At 41.9% G+C, this 23,744-nt stretch overlaps 1 protein-coding gene across 2 annotated transcripts in view; it reads right to left on the bottom strand.

The window, feature by feature from the left end:
• The window catches only part of MDGA2 (MAM domain containing glycosylphosphatidylinositol anchor 2), a 1,078,966-nt gene that overhangs the window by 575,908 nt on the left and 479,314 nt on the right, over positions 1 to 23,744 (bottom strand). For both annotated transcript variants that reach the window (XM_077463546.1, XM_077463547.1), the window contains exon 2: positions 17,877 to 18,016. In XM_077463546.1, the coding sequence (XP_077319672.1) occupies positions 17,877 to 18,016 (140 nt within the window). The remainder of the gene's footprint in view (positions 1 to 17,876; positions 18,017 to 23,744) is intronic.

Here is a 23,744-nt window from a genome sequence, read left to right as displayed (position 1 = left end):
GGGGCAAGATTGACTCATAGCCTATTTAGCCAGTTATAGGTTTTGTCAGCTTGCCCCCATTCTAAGTGAGAGGTTTCTTTTGCCCGTTGTTTACAATTTCTTTTTTGACATCTTTTGGAACCAGGGAACTTTTAGAGGTGGGCAATTTTACTCTGCCATTCCCTTCCCCGTATGTATGCAACCTATCTTTCTGTCCGGTATACGATCAGGGTACAGCGCCCATTCCCATCATGGTCGCCTGCGTCTGATAAGCGCGGTTGTCGTTTTCAGCGCAGGCGCGGACAGACAATAGTGGGCAAACCCTTGACTTTGCCATGTTTCAAAATGGCCGATGCGCTGTAATGACGTAAATTACGTCCTTCGCACATGCGCAATACCACACGTACGCGCAGCAAGGAAGTACTCTTCGAAGACACGCCCGCAGCCCGGCGGTGACGTCAGACACCGCCGGGCTGGAGCCACGAGATAAAATGCCAGTCCCGCCAGTGCCGGTTAGGCAATTGACGGAGAGGGATCCTGGGACGCTCGGAAGTGGACGGAAATCTAACCAAATTGGTTCAAACATCATTTTGAAAACAGGTATGAACCTGAAATCTATGTGGGACTGAGAGGATTTTCCTCTAAGTCCAGTTGGGGAGCTTTACCCTTATTCCAAGCCTAATGATGGTATTCACTGATGCTAGGATTTTGTCCTACTTTTTTCTTTTCTTTTGCTTTTTAGATCTGCATAGACAAATACTTTTTGCCTCAACGCATATTTTCTAATTATATCTGACAACACACGGATCACTTTGTTGTTTGATACTCCTAAACTGGTTCAAACTCAGTTACTTCCTGGATACTTCCCAGGTATGTTTTTGATTTGATTACCACTTGCTATTTAATTTCTAATTTAGAAATTTAGACATATTGTATTTTCCTTCTCGTGCCTCTGCAGACTCTGGGGAAATATCAAGGCTCCTCAATGGCGTCCTCATTACATTCCATGTGTATGTTGTGATTTCCTTCACTTATCAACACCTGATTTCCACAGTATTGACAAACAAATATAAACTCACAAACTTAAGGGGTAAGGCGGCTATTTTATAAAAACCTAATTTGTAATCTCCAAACTGGAGAATTTTGTTACTACATGTGTATGTTTACAACTTTGGATTTTATCCATAAATTTAATGTTTTTATAATTACTTGGTTGTTTACTCATAATTATGTCCTTGTTTTGACAAATTTAATCGCTCCTAATGCGAAGCTGTTCTGGTCAAGTTAGATCAGAGCGGATGCGCTATTATAATTATTTGAATATATGTTTTGAATTTTGGGGGACACATTGTTTGTCCCTAAAAGTTCTTACTTTTAATTGATTATTTTTTGTATATTTTCAGTTTTTCTATATATCGGTGTATGCTGCAATGTCCTGAGGAAGCTCGGAAGAGCGAAACATGTAGAAAGAAACAATGCAGCTTAAATAATATACAAATGTGGTAATATGTGGAGTTTTGTAGGATTCTGCACCAGCTTTTGTATATTTATATTTGTCATATTGTATTTATATGAAAAAAAATTGTTTCCTTTTTTGAGAAATGTTTCCTGTATACTTAATAAAACTTTATTGATTTTTATCTATTGTCTATACATTTTGGTACCGTCATAAAAATCCCGGGGGTTGGTTACCCTCCAGTCCCCTGCTAGCTTCTTTCCCATATCTTTAAATATTAACTGGAACAGTTTTTCTTGCAGGGTATGCCTTGAAATTTGTTGTTCTGTTAAAAGTTAAATTGGTGGGATTAGTTCCACTTTAAGAGAAAGAAGCTGGGAGGGTGCAGGTCCCAAGGTATACATGACACATAGCCAAAGTCGTCACTCCTGACCTCCAACCTCTAAGGGGAGCAAAAAACGAAATGTAGTGTAAGAAGCAAGGAGAGAACCAACTTTCAGACTACCCTGTCCACAATTGGAAAAATAAGGAAGAATCCAAGCCAAAAGTACTGCTGCTGGTGAGAACAGAAAGAAGGAGGCTATACTTTTACAAGGATTCCACAGAAACAGAAACCCTTTAAATCAGAAAGGTAGGGCTTAGCTTGGGAACGATGTAATGCAATTGATAAGGAAGAGCACCCTTAGCAAGAAGATGCAGAGAGGGTGCAAGATCTCAGGAGATAGCGGGAAGATGTACAAGGTCGACCAGAACCTACAGAGTATAAATTGACATGACATAAATAGGACCAGGCAGAAGATTGCACAGAATGAGGAACTGGTAGAAAACTCAGGATGCGGTAACCTATCATATTGGATCACTAGCTGTAATCGTCTCACCAGACTACAAAGTAGAAATTATCGTATATGAATGAAGATGTTGGGGGGGAGGGAATGGGTCATCCAACACAAAGAAAGGAATGCACCAACACGTGCATATCAGGGTTTTGCCTGGCAATGATGCCCATCAGCCATGGGCTAAGGAAGCAAGCTGGGCAAAGCAGACGTGTTTAGAAGCTCCTATAGACTGCAGGTAGAGAGGAAATGTAACCACATGAGTAACACTGGGAACACTGGAAATATTTTACACCAATGAATTATGTGTTTTGTGGTATTTACAGCCTTCAAGAACGGAGGTTCCCATGTAGAAATGGTGGGTAATTGAATTTCTTCAGAGAAAAAGGAGATAAACACCTACTGTTCAGAATGGGTTTATAGAAAACAGCAAGAGAGAGAACACAGACATTACAATTCATTGTGTACCTCTTCCAGAATGTAGAGTGAAAGAAAAGTCCCAGACAACTGTTTTCTAAGTTGGGATAAGTGTCAGTAGATACCCATTTGCCTTCAAAATGAGGGAGAATGTTTAGTGTGAGGGAGGCTTTTTAGTAGCTCTGGTGGGTTATGAGGGGGAAGGTTTGCCACAACCAAAAAGGTAAGTAATGGTGCCTGTGGGGGCAAAAAGATCCTATCTGTAAGGTAGGAGATATCCATTTCATGGGGAATTGTGACCTTAGATAATGGGTTCTAAACCAACTCCCTTCAGTAACTGCTTTAATGTATTCATTAAGGAAATTGCATAAGAGAAGCCTGCCATGCATGCACAAAAGGCAGGTTTCCTGAACCACATCAGTCACCCCAATCTTTAAGCCAAAAGATTGTGCGCATGGGTGCCATAGGAATCAATCACTGCCTTGGACCTCTGTAGCATCCTGCAGCTAACTACTCTTTTTTGCACCACATGCCAAGGTGGGTGCCAAACACAGGTACAGTTCCTGAAGCAAGCATTACAGGGCGGCCCAGCTGCCAATGGTTTGAGGTATGGTTCTCAAGGTTTACTCGAGGGTCACAAGTAGGGATGAGCTCGGTGTTCGACTCGAACACATGTTCGACTCGAACGCGGGCCGTTCACCTGTTCAGCGAATTTAGAACTTTGTGGACCGTTCGCACCAAATTCGTGTGTCACAAACGGCCTCCAACGAACTACGCCATCAGAGTGCATTGCTGGCTCATGATTGGCCAAGCATGCACTGTGACCCTGCATGCTTGACCAATCACATCGACGGCAGCGAGGAGAGCCATAATTGGCCACAGGCAGGATGCCTGTGGCCAATTATAGCTCAGGGGGGTTTAGTACACGCCCCACACTATATAAGACCGCCAGCGCGGTGGCCTTGTGTAGTGTGTTGGCATGCAGGGAAAGAGCAAGATAGGCAGGAACAGTGTCTTTTTGCTTGGGAACCTAGCACTGTTAGCCCTTGTACACACGGTCGGAGATTCCAACAACCAAATCCATCGGATTTTGTCCGAAACTGTTGTATACACACGGTCGGACGAAGTTGTCTGAAAATCCGATCATTCAGAATGGGATGACGTTTTTTCGTTACGACGGGACTACGTTCACGCTAGTAGCCAATAGCTTTGGTGTAGGAATTTGACCTGAGCATGCGTGGCACTTTGTCCGATCGGAATTCTCTACACATGATCGGAGTATGTCCGATCGGAGCATTTTGTCGGAAAATATTTCTGGCAAGTTGGAAAATTTGGTCCAACGGATATTCCGACGGAAACAGTCCAATGCAGACCACACAGTCGGAATATCCGACAAAATGCTCCGATCGGACACATTCCGTCGGAATCTCCCATCGTGTGTACAAGGGCTTACAGTGGGTGTTGTGTGCCTGCTGCACAGTATACACCTGAAGATACCCCTTATTGCTGGTGTTGTCTGTTGCATATCTTGCATATTAGCCTTTAAAATTAGCACTTTTGATTTCGAACGTTCGAGTCCCATAGACTTTAATAGGGTTCTAAAGTTCATACAAATTTTCGGTCCGTTCAAAGGTTCTGGTGCGAACCGAACTGGGGGGTGTTCGGCTCATCCCTAGTCACAAATATGGAAACTGCTATTTATAGAAAAGTGTCCATAGGATGAGGTATAGTAATAGTAGTAAATTCTTCTCCAAGAGGAAAAGGCATTCATCATCTAAGGGCACTAGCAAAAAACTGGAGCCCCATGGGATGGGCAAGGTTATATGGGAACACTTGGAAAGGCTAGAAAATCTTTTACCTGTATCCAATCACCAGCAAGGTAGAACTATATATCCCATGGTCTATAAACACAAATACATACATTCCTGTGGCCTTTACTGTAATGATAAAGATAAAACACGATGGATACACTTAATACTATGTTGTTGTTCATTGTCAAAAAATAAATAAAAATTTATGTGGCAGCGTGTCTCCTGATGCCAAGCATACAAACATTACAAACAGAACATTACATGGTGCCAGCTGGAGACCTTTTTGCAAGGCAAGGATCTGTAGATACATGGTAAAGCCAAGAGCTTTCACAGAGCATGTGAGTTTTCTGGCACACAACCACCCTGCGTGATCTGGGACAATTTAAACCTTTAAGAGAAACAGAAAAGGTTTACACAACATACTGATCTCAGTGTCAATGCCCCTCAAAGAAAAACAAAAGAAAAAGTATTATTTCATAAAATATGGGCATTTTCATCTCATGAGGGAACAGGTCAGTAAAGGAGATCAAGCAGCTCAAACATAGATAAATATACGAAGATGTGAACCCCCAACAACAGGCAGTTTTTCTTAGAAGAATTCAATAAGAAAATGTTAAGGAACTAACTGAATAGCTTGCAACAGACCTCAAATTCTCAGAGACTGCATGTTCACCGATATAGGTGAAATCATGCATGATGGAATTTGTATCTGGAACAAATTCCCACAAAATGCAGAAGAATTTAATAATTCAAGGTACTGATCTTACTCTAAGCAAAGCAATTGATATTGCAGGAACCCATGAAGCAACTCAGGCACAATTAAAAGTCATGACTGAAACAGATGAAGTGCAAAGTCTGTGATATGGATGATCTCTTAGTATTTGGCAGCACTATTGAAGAACATGACTGCAATTTGAAAACCACGCTTGAAAAATTCATGGAAGGAGGAGAAAAATTTAGTGCAGAGAACACATAATACGAGTAGGTGAAGTCAAGTATTTCAGGTATATATTGCCATCGGAAGCCCTAAAATGAAATAAAATTATAGAAATCTCTCACACAGGTCCATCTGAAAAAACAGTTACAGCTGAAAACGGTTCTAGGGATGACCAACTGCATGCCACATCTTCCTCACGTTTTAACACCTCTGAGAAAACTTTAAAGGAAACTTTAGTTAAACCCAGTGAAGATATTGATGCTTTTAGAAAGAAAAAAAAAATGTTGCATGGTTTCAGCCTAGGTTCACACTGCTGCGGGATTAAGCACTTGCTCACACTGATATACAGTGGTGTGAAAAAGTGTTTGCCCCCTTCCTCATTTCCTGTTCCTTTGCATGTTTGTCACACTTAAGTGTTTCGGAACATCAAACCAATTTAAACAATAGTCAAGGACAACATAAGTAAACACAAAATGCAATTTGTAAATGAAGGTGTTTATTATTAAAGGTGAAAAAAAATCCAAACCATCATGGCCCTGTGTGAAAAAGTGATTGCCCCCCTTGTTAAAACATACTATAACTGTGGTTGTCCACACCTGAGTTCAATTTCTCTAGCCACACCCAGGCCTGATTATTGCCACACCTGTTCACAATCAAGGCATCACTTAAATAGGAGCTGCTTGACACAGTAAGGTCCACCAGAAGATCCTTAAAAGCTACACATCATGCCGAGACCCAAAGAAATTCAGGAACAATTGAGAAAGAAAGTAATTGAGATCTATCAGTCTGGAAAGGGTTATAAAGCCATTTCCAAAGCTTTGGGAATCCAGCGAACCACAGTGAGAGCCATTATCCACAAATGGCAAAGACATGGAACAGTGGTGAACCTTCCCAGGAGTGGCCGGCCGCCCAAAATTACCCCAAGAGCGCAGCGATGACTCATCCAAGAGGTCACAAAAGACCCCACAACAACATCCAAGGAACTGCAGGCCTCACTTGCCTCAGTTAAGGTCAGCGTTCATGCCTCCACCATCAGGAAAAGACTGGGCAAAAATGGCCTGCATGGCAGAGTTCCAAGGAGAAAACCACTGCTGAGCAAAAAGAACATCAAAGCTCGTCTCAATTTCTCCACAACACATCTTGATGATCCCCAAGACTTTTGGGACAACATTCTGTGGACCGATGAGACAAAAGTGGAACTCTTTGGAAGGTGTGTGTCCAAGTATATCTGGCGTAGAAGGAACACTGCATTTCATAAAAAGAACATTATACCAACAGTAAAATATGGTGGTGGTAGTGTGATGGTCTGGGGCTGTTTTGCTGCTTCAGGACCTGGAAGACTTGCCGTGATAAAAGGAACTATGAATTCTGCTGTCTACCAAGAGATCCTGAAGGAGAATGTCCGACCATCTGTTCGTGTACTCAAGCTGAAACGAACTTGGGTTCTGCAGCAGGACAATGATCCTAAACACACCAGCAAGTCCACCACCGAATGGCTGAAGAAAAACAAAATGAAGACTTTGGAGTGGCCTAGCCAAAGTCCTGACCTGAATCCTATTGAGATGTTGTGGTATGACCTTAAAAAGGCCGTTCATGCTCGAAAACCCTCTAATGTAACTGAATTAGGACAATTCTGCAAAGATGAGTGGGCCAAAATTCCTCCAGGACGCTGTAAAAGCCTCATTGCACGTTATCGCAAACGCTTGGTTGCAGTTGTTGCTGCTAAGGGTGGCCCAACCAGTTATTAGGTTTAGGGGGCAATCACTTTTTCACACAGGGCCATGATGGTTTGGATTTTTTTTCACCTTTAATAATAAACACCTTCATTTACAAATTGCATTTTGTGTTTACTTGTGTTGTCCTTGACTATTGTTTAAATTGGTTTGATGTTCCGAAACACTTAAGTGTGACAAACATGCAAAGGAACAGGAAATGAGGAAGGGGGCAAACACTTTTTCACACCACTGTATGTTGTTTAAAGTGGTATGGATGCACACAACAACGTACGTGTATATCGCTTTGTCATCACCACAGGTCCTGTGGAATCGATGTCCGCTGGTGGCCTGCGATCGATCGTGGCACGAGAGGCAGAACGGCATTTCCCAGTTTTGCCTAGCAACATGACAGAGATCACTGCTCCCTGTGATCGGGAGCAGTGACCTCTGTCATGTTCTAATGGGCCCACCACCCCCCCCCCCCCCACCCCCACAATGAGAACACGCTCAGGGAACACAGTTAGCCCCTTGAGCGCCCCTAGTGTTTAACCCCTTCCCTGCCAATGACATTTACACAGTAATCAGTGCATTTTTATAGCACTGATCTCTGTATAAACATCAATAGTCCTAAAATAGTGTCAAAAGTGTCTGATCTGTCCGCAAAAATGTCGCAATCATGGCAAAAATAAAAAATAAAAATAATTGCAAATCGCCACCATTACTAATAAAAAAATTATTAATAAAAATGCCATAAATGTATCCCCTATTTTATAGATGTGATAACTTTTGCGCAAACCAATCAAACACTAATTGCGATTTTTTTTTACCACAAATATGTAGAAGAATAATACTTATTGGTCTAAACTGTGGAAGAAATTTGTTTTTATATACTTTTTTTGGGGGATAATATAGCAAAAAAGTAAAAAAATATAGCTTTTTTTCAAAATTGTCGCTATTTTTTGTTTATAGCACAAAAAATAAAAACTGCAGTGGTGATCAAATACCACGAAAAGAAAGCTCTATTTGTGGGAAAAAGAGGAAGTCAATTTTGTTTGGGTACAGCGCTGCACGACCACGCAATTTTCAGTTAAAGTGATGCAGTGCCGTATCGCAAAAAAGGGCATGGTCAGGTAGGGGGTAAATCCTTCCGGAGCTGAAGTGGTTAAAATCGGCAATGCAGTCCGACTTCAGCAGCGATTTGTCAGACATCTGTGCATGTTCCTGCCCAGATGTCTATACAAATCGTTAACACCCCCCCCCCCCCCAAGTCGCTAAAAGTAGTACAAAAACTACTTTTGGGAATCGGTATGGCACGGCACCGATTCAGCCGGTGCCATTGCCTGCAATAGCTGCCGATTTGACGTGTCAATTTGCATGCCAAATCGCTCCAATGTGAACATAGGCTCATTAAGGTAAGCTAGTCATAAATGACAAAGAGAAATTATCTAGGCCTAAAAAAAATTTAAAAAAAAGATGCATTCCACCGTTTGGATGTAAATGTTTCCATCTTGCGAACCAATCCATGACTGCTGTCTCTCTCTGCCAGTCTCTTCACTGGCTTACACTAGCCCAACTTATAAAATTCATAATAACCACCACAACCTGCAAAGCCATCCACAGCATCTCCCCAGCTACATCACCAGGCTACCGACCAAATCGTTCTGTATAATATATATTATTATTATTATTATTATTATTATTATGTTGGCAGGTGCAGTCTATTTTCTCCACTGCAGGTGGTGCTCGACTTCAGAAGCAATGCAGATTGGAGGGGAATTTTAGATAAGCTGTGTTTCTCTATGATTTTCTCGGTCACTGAGGCAACGATTCGGCTGGATGCACATGACCCATGTGACCCGGACGGTCATCTAAGGTCAGCACAGTCTATTTAAGACTTTGATCCCTGGGTTTGGCATATTTTATGTGAGTGGAAAGGTTAGGAACAGGTTCACCGTCTCTCAGGAAAAGTGCCAGCGATAGGGAGGGTTCCACTGGAGTAGGGAGAGAGCAGGGACCTCGTCTACCTTCTCAGAAAGCTTCTCATTCGGGTCAGACCGGCCAGACCGCACTTCACTGCTCATGGCTGATGCTGTCAGCACCCCTGAGTCTTCTGACCGCTGCCAATTCTCTGTATAGTTGTAAGTGGTACCAGAGGAGTGAGCCTTCCCGCTGGGCTTGTTTGTACCGTTAGGAAGGAAAAGTAGCAGTGCCATGCCATAAGATTGGAGTCCAAGACACATTTATTCCACAATAAAAATTCTAATAATCTTCTCTTATTAAACATTTAAAATAATGATGAAGTAAATGAATTATGGATTCCAATCTTTTTGTATGGTGCTCCTATTTCAAGAATGCTTCAGGAAATAACTGGGAAATGTAGGCTCCTCTGTGAATGAAAGTGGCCTACTGTGTTTCAACACCCTCCAAAACACAAGTAACAGCTACCTACACCTCCAGAAGTCCTTTAAAAAAATATCAATAAATACTTTAAGAAACAAACATTATAACAAATGAAAATACCTAAATGAATAAGGGTAAAAAGAGTAATATACTGTAGATAGCCTTTAAAGGCTTTGCAGATGATGCAGGTCCAAAGACTCTGACTTTCCAAAAAGAAAAAAACAACAAAAAAACACTTAATACTATTTGTCAACCAGTTTAAAAAGTTAATAAACAAAGTCTTACACCATAAAATAAAACTACGGCAGACCTTGTAGAAATATTTTGACATTGCCGGGTGGCTCTTGTAAAGCTATTAGTGAATATAAAAATTTAAATGCTTTTTTTATTTTTTTTGCAGTGAATATGTTCAGAGGCGGAGTGATTAAATGGAAGACAGTCTGTAGGTTATGATAAGGTGTGAACTGAGCTGCTGCGGCACACAGCTATATTACGCCGGCGCGCAGGAAATCTTTCTTTGTACTCTGCATACCTCAGATAAACATTTTCATGCTCAGCAAATATTTTGCAGATGTTCTGAAAAGTGTAATTGCTTTTTCTTGTTTTACTGTCTGCAGGAAAGAAAGAAAAAAAAACTGCTTTGCACCAGCAATATGTGAAGCGTGGTAAGGGTAGCTGAGAATTGGCTTTAAAAGAAGTTGCATTAGTTGTAATATTAGTATAAAAATCTTTAATGCACATCATTTGTTAAAAAAATCTGATCTATTTCTTTCCACTGAATTATAACAGCAGCAGACTGCTTTTATAGTAAACCTAACTAGTGCTTCAGTTTTGCATGGTAACTGAGAAATTGATTCAAATAGAAGCTTCTTACAATTCTTGGGAGTGGTGAGATTTGGCCACCAGAATACCAAGATCTACCCAGCTGCACAGCTCCTAGTAAGTCAAGTGACGACCTCAGGATTACCTGGCGTATTATACCTAAACTGTATAAATAACAGGGAGTCCAGCTGCAAAACACTGGGGTTGATTTACTAAAGGCAAATAAAGTGTGCACTTTGCAAACAAACTCATTTACCCAGAGCTTAGTCAATGTGGCAAAGCTCTGCTGATTTCCATCATCCAATCATATGTAAGAAAAATGCATTTCATTTTTTTCTTGCACCCAATTGGATATTCTTTACGAAATTAAGCTTTACTACAAGAGTGGAGTTTATTTACCTTTACCTGCAGAGTGCAGTTTGTCTTTAGTAAATCCACCCTTCTAAATTCTTCAGTTTGGTCTTTTGGGAGGGGCAGAGACTACTAGGAGGTCGTCTGGTCAAGGAGATCTCTCAAGATGGCCACAAAAGCATTTTTTTATTATTATTATTATTTTTGTATATACAGTGTAGCACCTTCCTAGAACAGGTGCTAGGATGTAAATAGTTAAGTTAGTGTCATTTGTTCCTCCGCCTAACGATGGAGCTAGAGGGAAATTTATCTCTAGCATTCTGACTAACAGAGTGCTGCAATTTATTAGTCGGGACGATGTTCTTGCGCTGTTAAAGGGGTTGTAAAGGTAAATGTTTTTTCACCTTAATGCATAGTTCTATGTAATTTTCTAGCAAAAAAATTAGGAATTTTACATGTAGGAGAGAAATGTCAGAATTGGCCTGGGTGCGAAGTGGTAAAGTGATTAAAAATACCCTCCATGGTTTGATTTACCCATAGGTTGATTTTAATGTTGAAATAATTGGACTGGATTAAAACATATATGTGCACCATACGAAATAAAACAATACAACCATACAAAACATCATATTGCACCGAAACTAGAAATGCCGGTTTTCACTGAGCTGGTAACAACCACATCCCTCAGAACAGCTTCTGAACGAATGGAGGAAGAGCAAATTAATAAAAGGTCCACCCCCTTCCATTCATAGATCACATTTCATTCAAAGAGGCTGTAATACCGGCCTGTGACAGCTCACTTAACCACTTGCTTACTGGGCACTTAAACCCCCCTCAGTCCCAGACCAATTTTCAGCTTTCAGCGCTGATGCACTTTGAGTGACAATTACGCGGTCATACAACACTGTACCCAAATGAAATTTTTATCATTTTTTTCCCACAAATAGAGCTTTCTTTTGGTGGTATTTAGTTACAGCTCGGAGTTTTATTTTTTGCTAAACAAACAAAGAAAGATGCATAAAAAAAAAAAAAATCATGTTTTAATAGTTTGTTATAAAATTTTGCAAACGGGTCATTTTTCTCCTTCATTGAAGTGCGCTGATTAGGCGGCACTGATAGGCTGCATTGGTGGGCACTGATGGGCTGCATTGGTGGGCACTGATGGGCTGCATTGGTGGGCACTGATGGGCTGCACTGGTGGGCACTGATAGGCATAGTTAAGGCGGCACTAATAGGCACAGATAAGGCGGCACCGATGGGCACAGATAAGGCGGCACTGATGGGCAAAGATGGGCACAGATAAGATGGCACGGATGGGTGGCACGGATAAGTGGCACGGATGGGTGGCACGGATGGGCACTGATAGGTACCACAGATAGATGGGACTGATGGGCACTGATAGGTGGCACTGATAGGTGGCTCTGATAGGTGGCACTGCTGGGCACTGATGGGCGGCACTGCTGGGCACTGATGGGCGGCACTGCTGGGCACTGATGGGCGGCACTGGGGTGCAGCACCTTTGAGGCAGATTTTGGGTGGCACTGTGGGTGGCACTGCTGGGTGGCACTGTGGGCACTGCTGGGTGGCACTGTGGGCACTGCTGGGTGGCACTGTGGGCACTATGGGCACTGCTGGGTGGCACTGACAGGGGGGCACTTACTTTATTTCAGGATGGCACTGCGGGTGGCAGGTGGGCACTGGCAGGGGGCAGGTGTCCGCTTGAATTGCTGGCCGTGATCGGGACTGATGTCCCGAACACGGCCGCCGGCGATCGGCTTTTTTTTTTTCTCCTCGCGCGAGGAGGAATACTAGCCGATTACCGGCTCCGTTTTATCACATGATCAGCTGTCATTGGCTGACAGCTGATCACGTGATAAGGGGTCGGGATCGACCCCTTACACGGATCGGTGATCAGGCGAGTCTCACGGACTCGCCGATCACAGAGCGCGCCGCGTGCGCCCCTCAGGGGGCGCGCAGGCCGCTCGTAACCGGGACGACGTCAATAGACGTAGTCCCGGAAATCTAGGTCCGCGCTAATGCCGTCATTCGGCAATAGCGCGGATCCCAAGTGGTTAAAGTGGTTGTAAACCCTTACAGACCACTCTGACCTACAGGTAAGCCTAGATTAAGGCTTACCTGTAGGTCAATGAAATATCTCCTAAACCTACACGGTTCAGGAGATATTTTCAAAAAGACAGGCACCGCTGTCTACGGGGCATGCGCCGTGCACAATGGCGTGCATGCGCACTGAGCATGCCACTGCTAACGGCAATATGGCGTATATGGCGTTAGTGGCGGCTCCTGTGCGTGATGTCATCGCTGCTCCAGCCACTCACAGCACCGGAGTAGTGATACCCGGAAGAAGATGGAGGCTTTGTGCTGCAGTCTCCTGTGTCAGGTAAGCGACACATAATGGGCTACTATGTGATGCATAGTAGCCCATTATGCTTTACCTTTGCAGAGAGACAAAGAGGAAGTAAAATCCATTAGGGTTTACTTCCTCTTTAAAGAGGAGGTAAACTTGGATGTTTTTTTCTTTTGTTCCCTGCAAAGTAAAGGCATAATATGCTTGCATGCATCGCATATTAGCACATTATGCAAAGGTATTTATTATTGCTGTGGCTCTGAAGAAGAGGGTTCTCCCTCGTAACGCGTAAGCTGTCTGTCTGCTTCCTTCAAACATCTTGTCCAGGTTGCAGGTGTCTAGAGATACTGCTCATAATTGCTGCAGTACTGATAAGCCTTGTTTTAAAGCTTGTTTGTGAGCATTATCCTTGTCATATTTTATAAATACATTTTATCTTTGGTAATGCACTAGGTAGGTGCACCCTTCTTCTCTTTTTGTAACTGACGGCTTGGTTTCAGATACCACAGCATACCTTCGGAGATCTAGTGGCCTCCATGCCTCAATGGTTCAGGACATTTTTCGAAGCAAAAGAGGGACCCTCTCAATATTGTTTGATGGATGATCAGTGTATGTGAGAAATATGCCAAAAACTATTATGATATCAACATGAACATGTACGTATGTTAGATAATGCCTTAATTTTCTTTTTTGTACGATATTGTTTTTTCCTTAAAATTCATGCCTGTATACTGTAAAAAGTTCTGCCATTAATGAGCACTAACTAGGGTGACACTGTCTCTCTGCATGTCAAATATCCACTTTAAACCGAGCTACATGTTGTACAATTGTAAACCTGAAAATAAAGTCTCATGATTAAGCATGGCATTGCTTCTCAAAAAAAAAAAATGTCCACTATACTGTTGCTGATACACAGTCCATTAAATAAACCCTTATACTAAGTTTTCCAGACAAAGTGGTTCAACAACATCGCCATACGAGCGTCCCTTTGATGTCTTACATAAAAAGCCCCCCCAAAAAAAAAGAAAAAGGACCAAATAGCTGCCAACTTTGAACCAGAGCAGAATGATCTCTCATTAGTCTACTCCGATTGCTTCCAAAATAGTTTTTTATAAAGCATTCCACTTTTGTCATAATGCAACTTGTCAGGCTTTTTCATGTGAAGTTTTTTCAGGCTCTGTATTGTCACATAGTTTTAAATACAGTAACACTATAGCCATATAAACAGATTCATTCTCAGGGATGGGTCTTTCAGCTTTCATCTCCTGCTATTTGCACAATGTGTAGCAGCTTGCTGCTTAAGATTCACAGCACAGAAAGCCGGAGAGGAAGGCAGAGAGCCAGCAATAGGACCAAGTTGGCGAAAGCTACAGATTATTTGTTTTCAAGACTACATGACACGTTACACAACTGCAGGCATAATTACAGCGCAGCAATAATATACCCAGTCCCATCTTGACACAATCTCCAACAAGTAAAAATGCAGTACAGGGCAGGCAGAGAGGTCGGGAAGGATAAATATGGTGTTCTCGGAGGAATGGAACAGAGGTTGGAGAAATGTTCCAGGTAAAAGGGAAAAAAAAATGGACCTCCACCTTTTCATCCACATACCTTCTAAACAATTTCATTACTCTGTCTTTCATATAAGCCAGTTTGTGTATTAATATATTTTTAAAACATTACTATAGATGTGCGGATTCTTTATTGAAATGCATGTAAAATATACCATCAAACAAAACGCATGGTGTTAATAGGTTGGCCCCCTCATCCCTTTAAAACTGAGCGCATATTAATTACACAGGTTCTGTAGCTGATTAAGGTGGTAATTAAACTCACTTGGTGCCTTATCTGCATTAAATTATCCCTGAGGCGGTTGTATACCTGCAAAAAAAAAAAAAAAAAAAAAAAAAACCTATAAAAGGCAAAAGGCATAATGAGCTATTGTGCACTACATATTAGCTCATTATGAAAAACTTACCTTAGAACAAAGCGCTGGCATCGCCTCCCGGTCACCGTTGAGGGAGCTGACATGTTCCCTCTGCGTTTCTTCCGGGTTCATGGTTCCGGCACTGTGAGTGGCCGGAGCCGCGATGAAGTCCGGCAAGGAGCTCTGATTTTCCGGCAGCATCCGCTGGACCTTCAGAGCGCATGCGCCGCTGACGTCAGCGGCTGCATGCAAGGGGAATATCTCCTAAACCGTACAGGTTGCAATAATAAGGCTTGCCTGTAGGTAAAATTGTGAAAGCGGGGTATACAACCGATTTAAAACCTGTGTAATTCATATGTGTTTGGGTGAAAAGGGTGAGGTGGCAACCCTAGGTGTGAACACCAAACCCAAGTGCATTCATTCATGGTCTGTATTCATCCATAGGTTGAAGGTCAAGGTCAACTAAAACCAATATTTTTTTGCAACATTAAAGTGGTTCTAAAGGCTTACGTTTTTATTTTTATTTTTTTACCTTGTAAAGTCTTGTTTTTTCTTCTTTAAAAATATTATTATATTATACAGGATTTATATAGCGCCAACAGTTTACGCAGCGCTTTACAACATTAGGGTAGACATTACACTACAATACAATTGAAGACAGGGTGAATCAGAGGGCCATGCTCGTTAGAGCTTACAATCTAGGAAACATGTTCTATTCAACTGCTCTGTGCAGTGGTTTAACACAGAGAAGCCCAGATCCTCCTTTTCTCGGGTCCCACGCTGGCGCTCCTGGCTCCTGCCGGGTGCCCCCACAGAAAGCAGCTTGCTGTGGGGGCACCCAAGCTGGCACACTGTGTGTGGGGTGGCTCTGTGTGTCCATTCACACACAGAGCCACAATTCAGCCCCTCCCCATCTCTGGATTGGCTCACTGGTTGTAATTGATAGCAACAAGAGCCAATGGCTCTTGCTGCTTCCAAAAGCCAATCAGGATTGCGAGTCCCCGGAGAAGCAAGGTACTCGTGGACATCGCTGGTTCAAGGGGACTCAGGTAAGTATTAGGGGGGCTGCTGCATACAGGTTTTTCTAGGCATGAAGGTAAAAAAACCTTCTGGGTGCAGCTCCCCCTCTTATACTTACTTGAGCCTCATCTCTATCCAGTGATGTACATAAAAAGCATCAGCTCTCCCGGGTCTCTCTCTCCTCATTCGCTCACACAGGTAGCCATTTGCTCCTGCTGCTGTCAATCACAGCCAGTAAGCTAAGGAGGAGAGAGTGAGAGGAGAGGCTAAGCCACACTGGGTGAATGGAGATCCAGAACGAGGCTCGAGAGAGAGTCTGCCTGAGTTCCCCATAGTAAGAGACTTGGTATTGGGGCACTTGGCATGGGGGAGGAGTCAGGACCACCAGGGGTGACCCAAAAAGAAGAGAATTGGGGCTGCTCTGTGCAAAACCATTGCACGGAGCAGCTAAGTATAATATGTTTATTTAAAAAATAAAGTGGGTAGGAAATAAAGCTGTATGTCCTCCTCCTGCCTCCTTTTTTTGGGACTTTTTTGGAGAGCAGGGTAGTGAGTACCTAGTTTTAAAGGGTTCCCACTCCCTCTTCTGGCCGGAATGCCATAGCAGATCCACTGGAATATCTCCTTCACCCCCTTCCCTCCTGCAATTTTCTGGGACACATTACCGGTCCCAGAGGGCTGCGGGATCGTTCTGAAAGCACAGCGTGGCTTTCACAAGCACAGCCGGCTGTGAAGCCACAAAGAATCGCACCCACTGGCAGCCAGCTGTGAAGCCACAAGGAATCACAACCAGCTGCTCACGGTAAGTATGACAGCACCAGGGACTTGAAGTTTGACGAAGAACCAGTTCGGGTGAGGACGGCGCTCAAGCCCTGCACCCCCCTGGACAGAGTGTCGTTCTTTTTCAAACAGGGCGAAAATACAAAGTCTTCATCTAACATGGACTTGACAAGCTGGGTAGATCATGTCACTGCTAGCCCAACAAAAAGTATAAGAAGTCTGAGTTTGTTTTAACTAGGATTATAGTTGCAATTGAGGCTCACTTCTGTGGGAACACAGGTCACTTTACTCGGAAACCTCCTCCTTATGACGCTTGGAGATTAGCGCATAGGAGAGGGGGTACATTTCTCTAGTTACAGGAATTGTATAGCGTTCGATTACACCCTTCCCATCACTAGAAGAGAAAATGTTAATGCCAATATGCTTACTCCAAAGAAGAATGGATCATACTGGTGCAACCTACTCTGTTGCTTACAGACCTGCAGTTTATTAGGGTGGCAGCAAGGATGTACATGAGTAATTACTGAAGGCGAGAGTGATGGAGATCTGGACACAATCCTTGCACCAAGGTCCAAAGATAAGTGCTACTTGCGTACCAGCCATCACCTACCCTAAATTGAAATTTCATCTTTTTAGGACTGGCTCTATTTTTTAGCTTTAGACAGAGTAGAGAATACTTAAAGCAAGGAAGTGAAAGGAAATCTCTTCGATGTGAGGGAAACCTGCTGACATCCTATTCAGGCGTCAGCTCAAAATTTTTGATTATTTCTCTTTTTCGGTCCTGGTCATAACAAACAAGATAAGTCACCCCAGTAGGGACACAGACTGAAAATAAAAAAATAAAAAAAACGTATGAGTTCCAATTATGCACCACTCTATCCAAAACAAAAAAAAGCATCACTTTAGATACACTTTAGAGACTATAAAGATATACAACAAAAATTGGCAATTGGACATTTTCATCTGCATAGCTCCTTCAAATTCAGATATACATATATATTTTTCTTGTAATTACTAGCCAACTAATTTAATTTTAGTAAGGGCAACTGCTATTCTTACTCACCTGTGGACGGGGGTGTCCCGTGACTAGGCAGGTCAACTCCAGAGTTTCACCCTCTCGTATCGTATAGACACGTTCTGAATATCTTTCTTCCTCTATATTACAGGCCAAGCCTGAATGGATGATCCGAACAGTAGGTGGAGCTGTGAAGAAAAAGATGACAATTATACATACTGATGGCATTGTACCAAAACAAAAAAACAAGAAGAAAACGAGCATTATACAAAATGGTTATAACCATGTGTGATGATACAATAAATCAAAGCTTGCAGTAGTGACCATGAGGTGGAACAAGAGGGGGATTCCAAGAGAGAATCTTTTTTCAGTGTTGGGCTTCCTGCCTGGTCCAATGCTACACCTACTTTGATGTGATGCTGTTGCAAGCAAATGCTATAAAAAAATGTGTTATTCTTTCGTTCCCATCCTTTTTCTTGGGTCCAAGGTGTTAATCTCGCTAAAGATGCTGTAGCCTCATGAAAATAAAAATCAAGAGGAAAAAAATCTAAATTCTCTATTTTTATACCATCATCTTCAGGCATCTCTATCTGGTCCAAGATGCTCACTGTGACTGTGCTAATCCCCTTTTACAATTTATTTTATATATATATATTTTTTTTTTTATTATTTATTCAAGTCTACACAGAACATTTCTAACCGTTTACGTGGGTGGATTGGTTCTCCCTATGAATAGGCGGTCTTCAGTAAACGTTATATCGGTGTGGACTGCCATGTTCATTACTAGCAGGCATAATTTTATATATGGTTTCTCAAAGAAATAAAAAAACAAAAAACAAACAACCACAACTATAAAAGATCACAGTCTGAATATTTGCAATCTAGTTATATTTTCACTCAGAACCATTATTGGTGCTCATGTTAACATGCTTGCTCATCTCCTGGTCTTGATACAGGCAATTTTAGTACCTTGTTTCCAGTTTACCAATTACCTACAACTGAGATGCTGACACTCTCCTCTATTATGTAACTGACCTGATCGGATGTTTCTTTGTGTTACATCTTCTTTATAAGACCTGCAAGCTAAGTGAGCCTTGAATAAGTGCTCTGTATCCCGAATTAACCTGTAACGTTTTGCTTTTACATGCTACAAGCAAATGCAATTCTGCAATTTACAAACCAATGAGCCAAAAGAACAAGTTGTTTTGTAAGAAATGCTTTGGCATCAAAGAATTAGCTCCATTAAGCAATACACCAGTGTCTTACTGAAATTAGAAGTAAAGTTTGATAATCTCAAGTAGAGGCATTGACATGCACACAGGGTGTACCAGATGTGCATGGGCACACCCTAATTACCCAGTGTGGTGCTGATTCCCCGTTTAGACATTTAGATATTTCACCAAAGTCCCTATTGGAATTATCAAAGAACTGTTTGTGCCTGTTCTCCATCTTATAGGCTTAATTAAGGACACTTAAGAAGTATTGCAAGATGGCGATTATATCCTGTACACACCCAAGCGTTGTTTTTCTTTCCTATAACTATACAGTATATGGTAATATTCTTAGCTTGTAAGGTTTGCTGACACAGACAATAAAGTTAAGTCCAATGAGCTGCCAGCATATGCCCAGAGACTTAGGACTCCTTTAACTTCCTCTTTTTACTACTATTAAAAGCCAAGTCTGTGGTCACCGGGTGGGACTCCTCGCTTGAATCTATGCATGTAAGGACCTCACCCATATGTATCTATGCTACCTATGAATAAAGCTTCTTCCCTGCTATGGACCGGCAGTCTTGATTGATCCAAGGTGACAGTCCCCTAATGGGGTTCCTAAAAAATACAATTGTAAAAACATAAAAAAATAAAAAAAAATAACCGACACCGTCCATTGCCCTACTGACACCACTCTCTGCCTTACTGACACCATCCATTGTGCTGCTGACACAGTCAGTATATACTGTATACACACGCGCACACACACACAAATGTATTTGAGCTTTGGGGTGCACACCTTAATACAATAGGCTGTGCACACCTACGAGTGTTACTGTTCTCTGGATAGCCAAAACACTACAGTATAAAAGCATTCATATTCCAGCCATACTGCATAGCTGTGAAAGTGAAGTTAATCGGAGCTTTGTCTAAGTGAAATGAAGCAGCAGGTTCACTTTCATGACCCCTCACCACCACCACATCACATTTCTTCATGTAGCTCTATTCAGCTGTCAGTTGCAAACAAAGACAGCCACGTGTAAATTCACTCCATTTAGAGCTTACACAGGACTGAGAAGTCACCCTGCACTCAAGTAACTGTAACATGCCAATCATCAGTGCAGTCACATGGAGTGAGATTCATGCTTCCCCATATCCCATATTATTTTCTACTGGCAGCCTAACAGAGCAAGAAAGAAGTAAATTAAATGTATGCAATGCAGTGGAGAGGGCTGAGATGACCAAGTCGCTGTAGGTGGGCAGTGGAACGAGATTATAGAACAGATTATCCATGAGGTGCATCAGAAGCACGAGCAACAGCAGGATGATCCTTCTTCAATGATGAATGGTGGGGTGAAGAGTGAAAATCACGTGAAACACTGCACATAAGGATGCCATTAGTGCTCATTTCTTGAAGCCTTAGTCATCATTGCCATAGTAAGATGGCAGAGGTGGCAATTTTAAAATGACACCCAAAAGTACCAACTGTGAGGTAGCTCCTGATCCTTCAGACAAGCCATACTCAGTTCTTGAGTACTTGGTGACTGGATTACACCAGAAGCTTTGCTATGGTTCTAACCCTAACAATGAACTGCAACTGCTGCAGTACCCACAAGTCTACAAGGCACCACCATGCAAAGCCAAGTGCCAAAAGGTCACATTGCAGGCTAGCTCCGCAATCTTCAATCCAACAGGGTCTGGGTAGGGCTTCCAAAGCTATTGCTGAGGATATGTCAATCCAGGAAGCTGCTGTGTAAAGACCAGCTCAGGTGGCTTTATCAAAGTCTTGATTCCCCAAAGTAAAAAATATCTAAGGTGTACAGAGTATCTTGACTAACAAAAAAAGTGAAAACAAAAGAATAAAGAGATTGTCAAAATATAGTTAAGACTTTCAGCTGCACTGATGAAAAGGCATCCAGACTTCTAGAACACTAGCAAAAAAAGAGAGGCATTACAGATCAAGGCAGGGTGGCATGTTGGCAGGCTTAACTTTCCTTCCTCACTATCTGTATATATCAGAAATACATTTTATCCCCTGGGAAATACAATGGGGTCGATTTACGAAAACTGGAGAGTGCAAAATATGGTGCAGCTCTGCATGGCAGCCAATCAGCTTCTAACTTGTTCAATCAAGCTTTTAAAAAAAAAAAAAAACTGGAAGCCAATTGGTTTCTCTGCAGAGCTGCTCCAGTTTTAGTAAATCAACTACAATTCGAACATAAATGTAAAACTATGTTAAATATCCTCAAAATCAACCTGAACTTTGATATACCGGTATAATTTCTCTTTCATAGAAAATTCCTCAGCCTGTTTTGCTGTGAAATATTAGATTACAGAATGAAAGGGTGGATGGTACATTTATCACAAGCAGTCATATGGATGTTTAGACTTTAAAGCTTGTCTACCAGGCCCAGGTGAGCAGAAGGCATGGAATAAACAATTTAGTCTGGCTTAGGTTCCATAGCTGTGATAATTGCATTTGAGGTTTCCTAAATCCTGTCACTCCTGTGAAAAAGGATTACTGATCATCTATAAAGAGGAATGAGCTCTGTATATGAATCCTTAAGATATGATAAGATCTAGCAAATCACAGACTCTAGAAACCATGGGAGAAAAGATGTGACATAGGTTGCTATATACAGTAGCTTTATGTAAGATAGCAGTAAAAAGAAGAAAAAAAAGGGAAAATCCCTATGAACAAAAATAAGCAAATGTATAGCAATAGCTTTTCAGGAAGAGTCATAGCACAATCCTTTAAGTATTTTTTTTTTTTTTTTTTTATATATATAGAATAAATGCAGAAGAGATAAATAATTGTTTATCTGAATTCCTTCCACTTGGCCAATTTTTTCTGTAAAAAAATGTTAATATTTTGTCACTAAAAACATGCCCATCTACCAATAAACTATGTGCTGTACGTGTCCAATCTCAATATAATGTGCTTTTGCTCTCCCACATCTAGTCTTAATAACATACCAGTATTTTTGTAACAGCCGTTCTCCATCACACTCCGTAGCTAGTTTGCACGATAACACAATTAAAACGGTTTTGCAGTCTCTGCTCAAATTCATCCCAAAGCTGTTCTATCAGGTTGAGGCAAGTTCCTCCACCCCAAACTCGCTCACCCATGTCTTTATGGCCCTTGCTTTGTACACTGGTGTGCAGTCATGTTGGAACAGGAAGGGGCCATCCCCCAAACTCTTCCCACAAAGTTGGGAGCATGGAATTGTCCAAAATGTCTTGGTATGCTGACACCTTAAGAATTCCCTTCACTGGAACTAAGGAGCCAAGCCCAACCCCTGAAAAGCAACCCCACACCATAATCCCCCCTTCACCAAATGGTTTGGACCAGTGCACAAAGCAAGGTCCATAAAGACATAGACGAGTTTGTGGTGGAGGAACTTGACTGGCCCACAGAGAGTCCTGACCTCAACCCAATAGAACATCTTTGGGATGAATTAGAGGGGAGACTGCGAGCCAGGCTTTCTCGTCCAACATCAGTGCCTGAGCTCCCAAATGTGCTTTTGGAAGAATAGTTAAACATTCCCATAGAGATGCTATTAAACCTTGTGGACAACCTTCCACGAAGAGTTGAAGCTGTTATAGCTGCAAAGGGTGGGCCAATGCAAAATTGAACCCTACAGACCAAGAACGGGATGCCATTAAAGTCCATGTGCGTGTAAAGGCAGGCACCCCAATACTTTTGGCAATATAGAGTAGCTTGACCTTTTGACATATATAACCTATAGCATGTATGATACAATCGCGCCATCTATTAGGTTGAATTGGAAAATGTTCAATCCATCGAAGACTATGGGAAAGGAAGTATTAAAAAAGGATACTCCCATGTGGAATTGTCTACCTAAGCTTTCCAAATAAAAAGGACCAGCAGCTTAAAGTGGCTGTATACCTTTTTTTTTAAATATTTTTATAAGGCTTACTTGTAGGTAAAATGAATATCTCCTAAACCTGTACGGTTTAGGAGATATTCAATTTAAATGCAGCTGCTGACATCATGAAGGTCCGGCTGAAAGTCCGGCAGACGCTACCAGACTTTGCAGGAAAGAAGGTTTCCAACGCGCATGTGAGGGAGCGACGACATTGCGACTCCTGCCACTCACATCGCCAGGGCCGCGAACCCGGAAGACACGCTTAGGGGAAATGTCAGCTCTCTGGGCGGTGACCGGGATTAGCTTCCTCGTTCTAAGGTAAGTATTTCATAATGAGCTACTATGCACATTTGTGTAGTAAAAGCACATTAATATATTACAAGGATTTTAATTGCATCCTTGCATTTAACGCAAAGAACCTTAAAAAAAAAAAAGTCACAAGTCAAAACAACTTGCTACAAAGATAGTAATTTGCTCGACTGGTAAAGAAGATCTGTGGGTCTTGCCAGCTGACTCCTGCAACAACTCCCAGATGCCTCAGGTCTCTGAAGTTGTGGACATATTTTCATAACTTGCCTAATTGTATCCCTATTTGGTAAATCATTCTATCATTTAAATAGCAAAACCACCACTGATTTTCTCTCTTACTAACCAAAAGTGCAGCCTACAGAAGCATGGAAGCTAATGGATGAGCGACTCAAAGTTGATTTTTTTTTCCTGTTTATGGCGGTACTGAAAGGCTATAGTCCCATAGAAAAATGCTTTGATTATGAACCATTAACTGGCTATTGATGTTATTTTTAAATGGAGTACTT

The sequence above is a fragment of the Lithobates pipiens genome, unplaced genomic scaffold (genome assembly GCF_037356315.1).
Source record: "Lithobates pipiens isolate NorthernLeopardFrog02 unplaced genomic scaffold, aLitPip1_a1.2 Scaffold_30, whole genome shotgun sequence".
Taxonomy (NCBI): Eukaryota; Metazoa; Chordata; class Amphibia; order Anura; family Ranidae; genus Lithobates; species Lithobates pipiens.
Note: the sequence above shows the minus strand (reverse complement) of the source record. Positions and strands in the feature narration are given on the sequence as shown.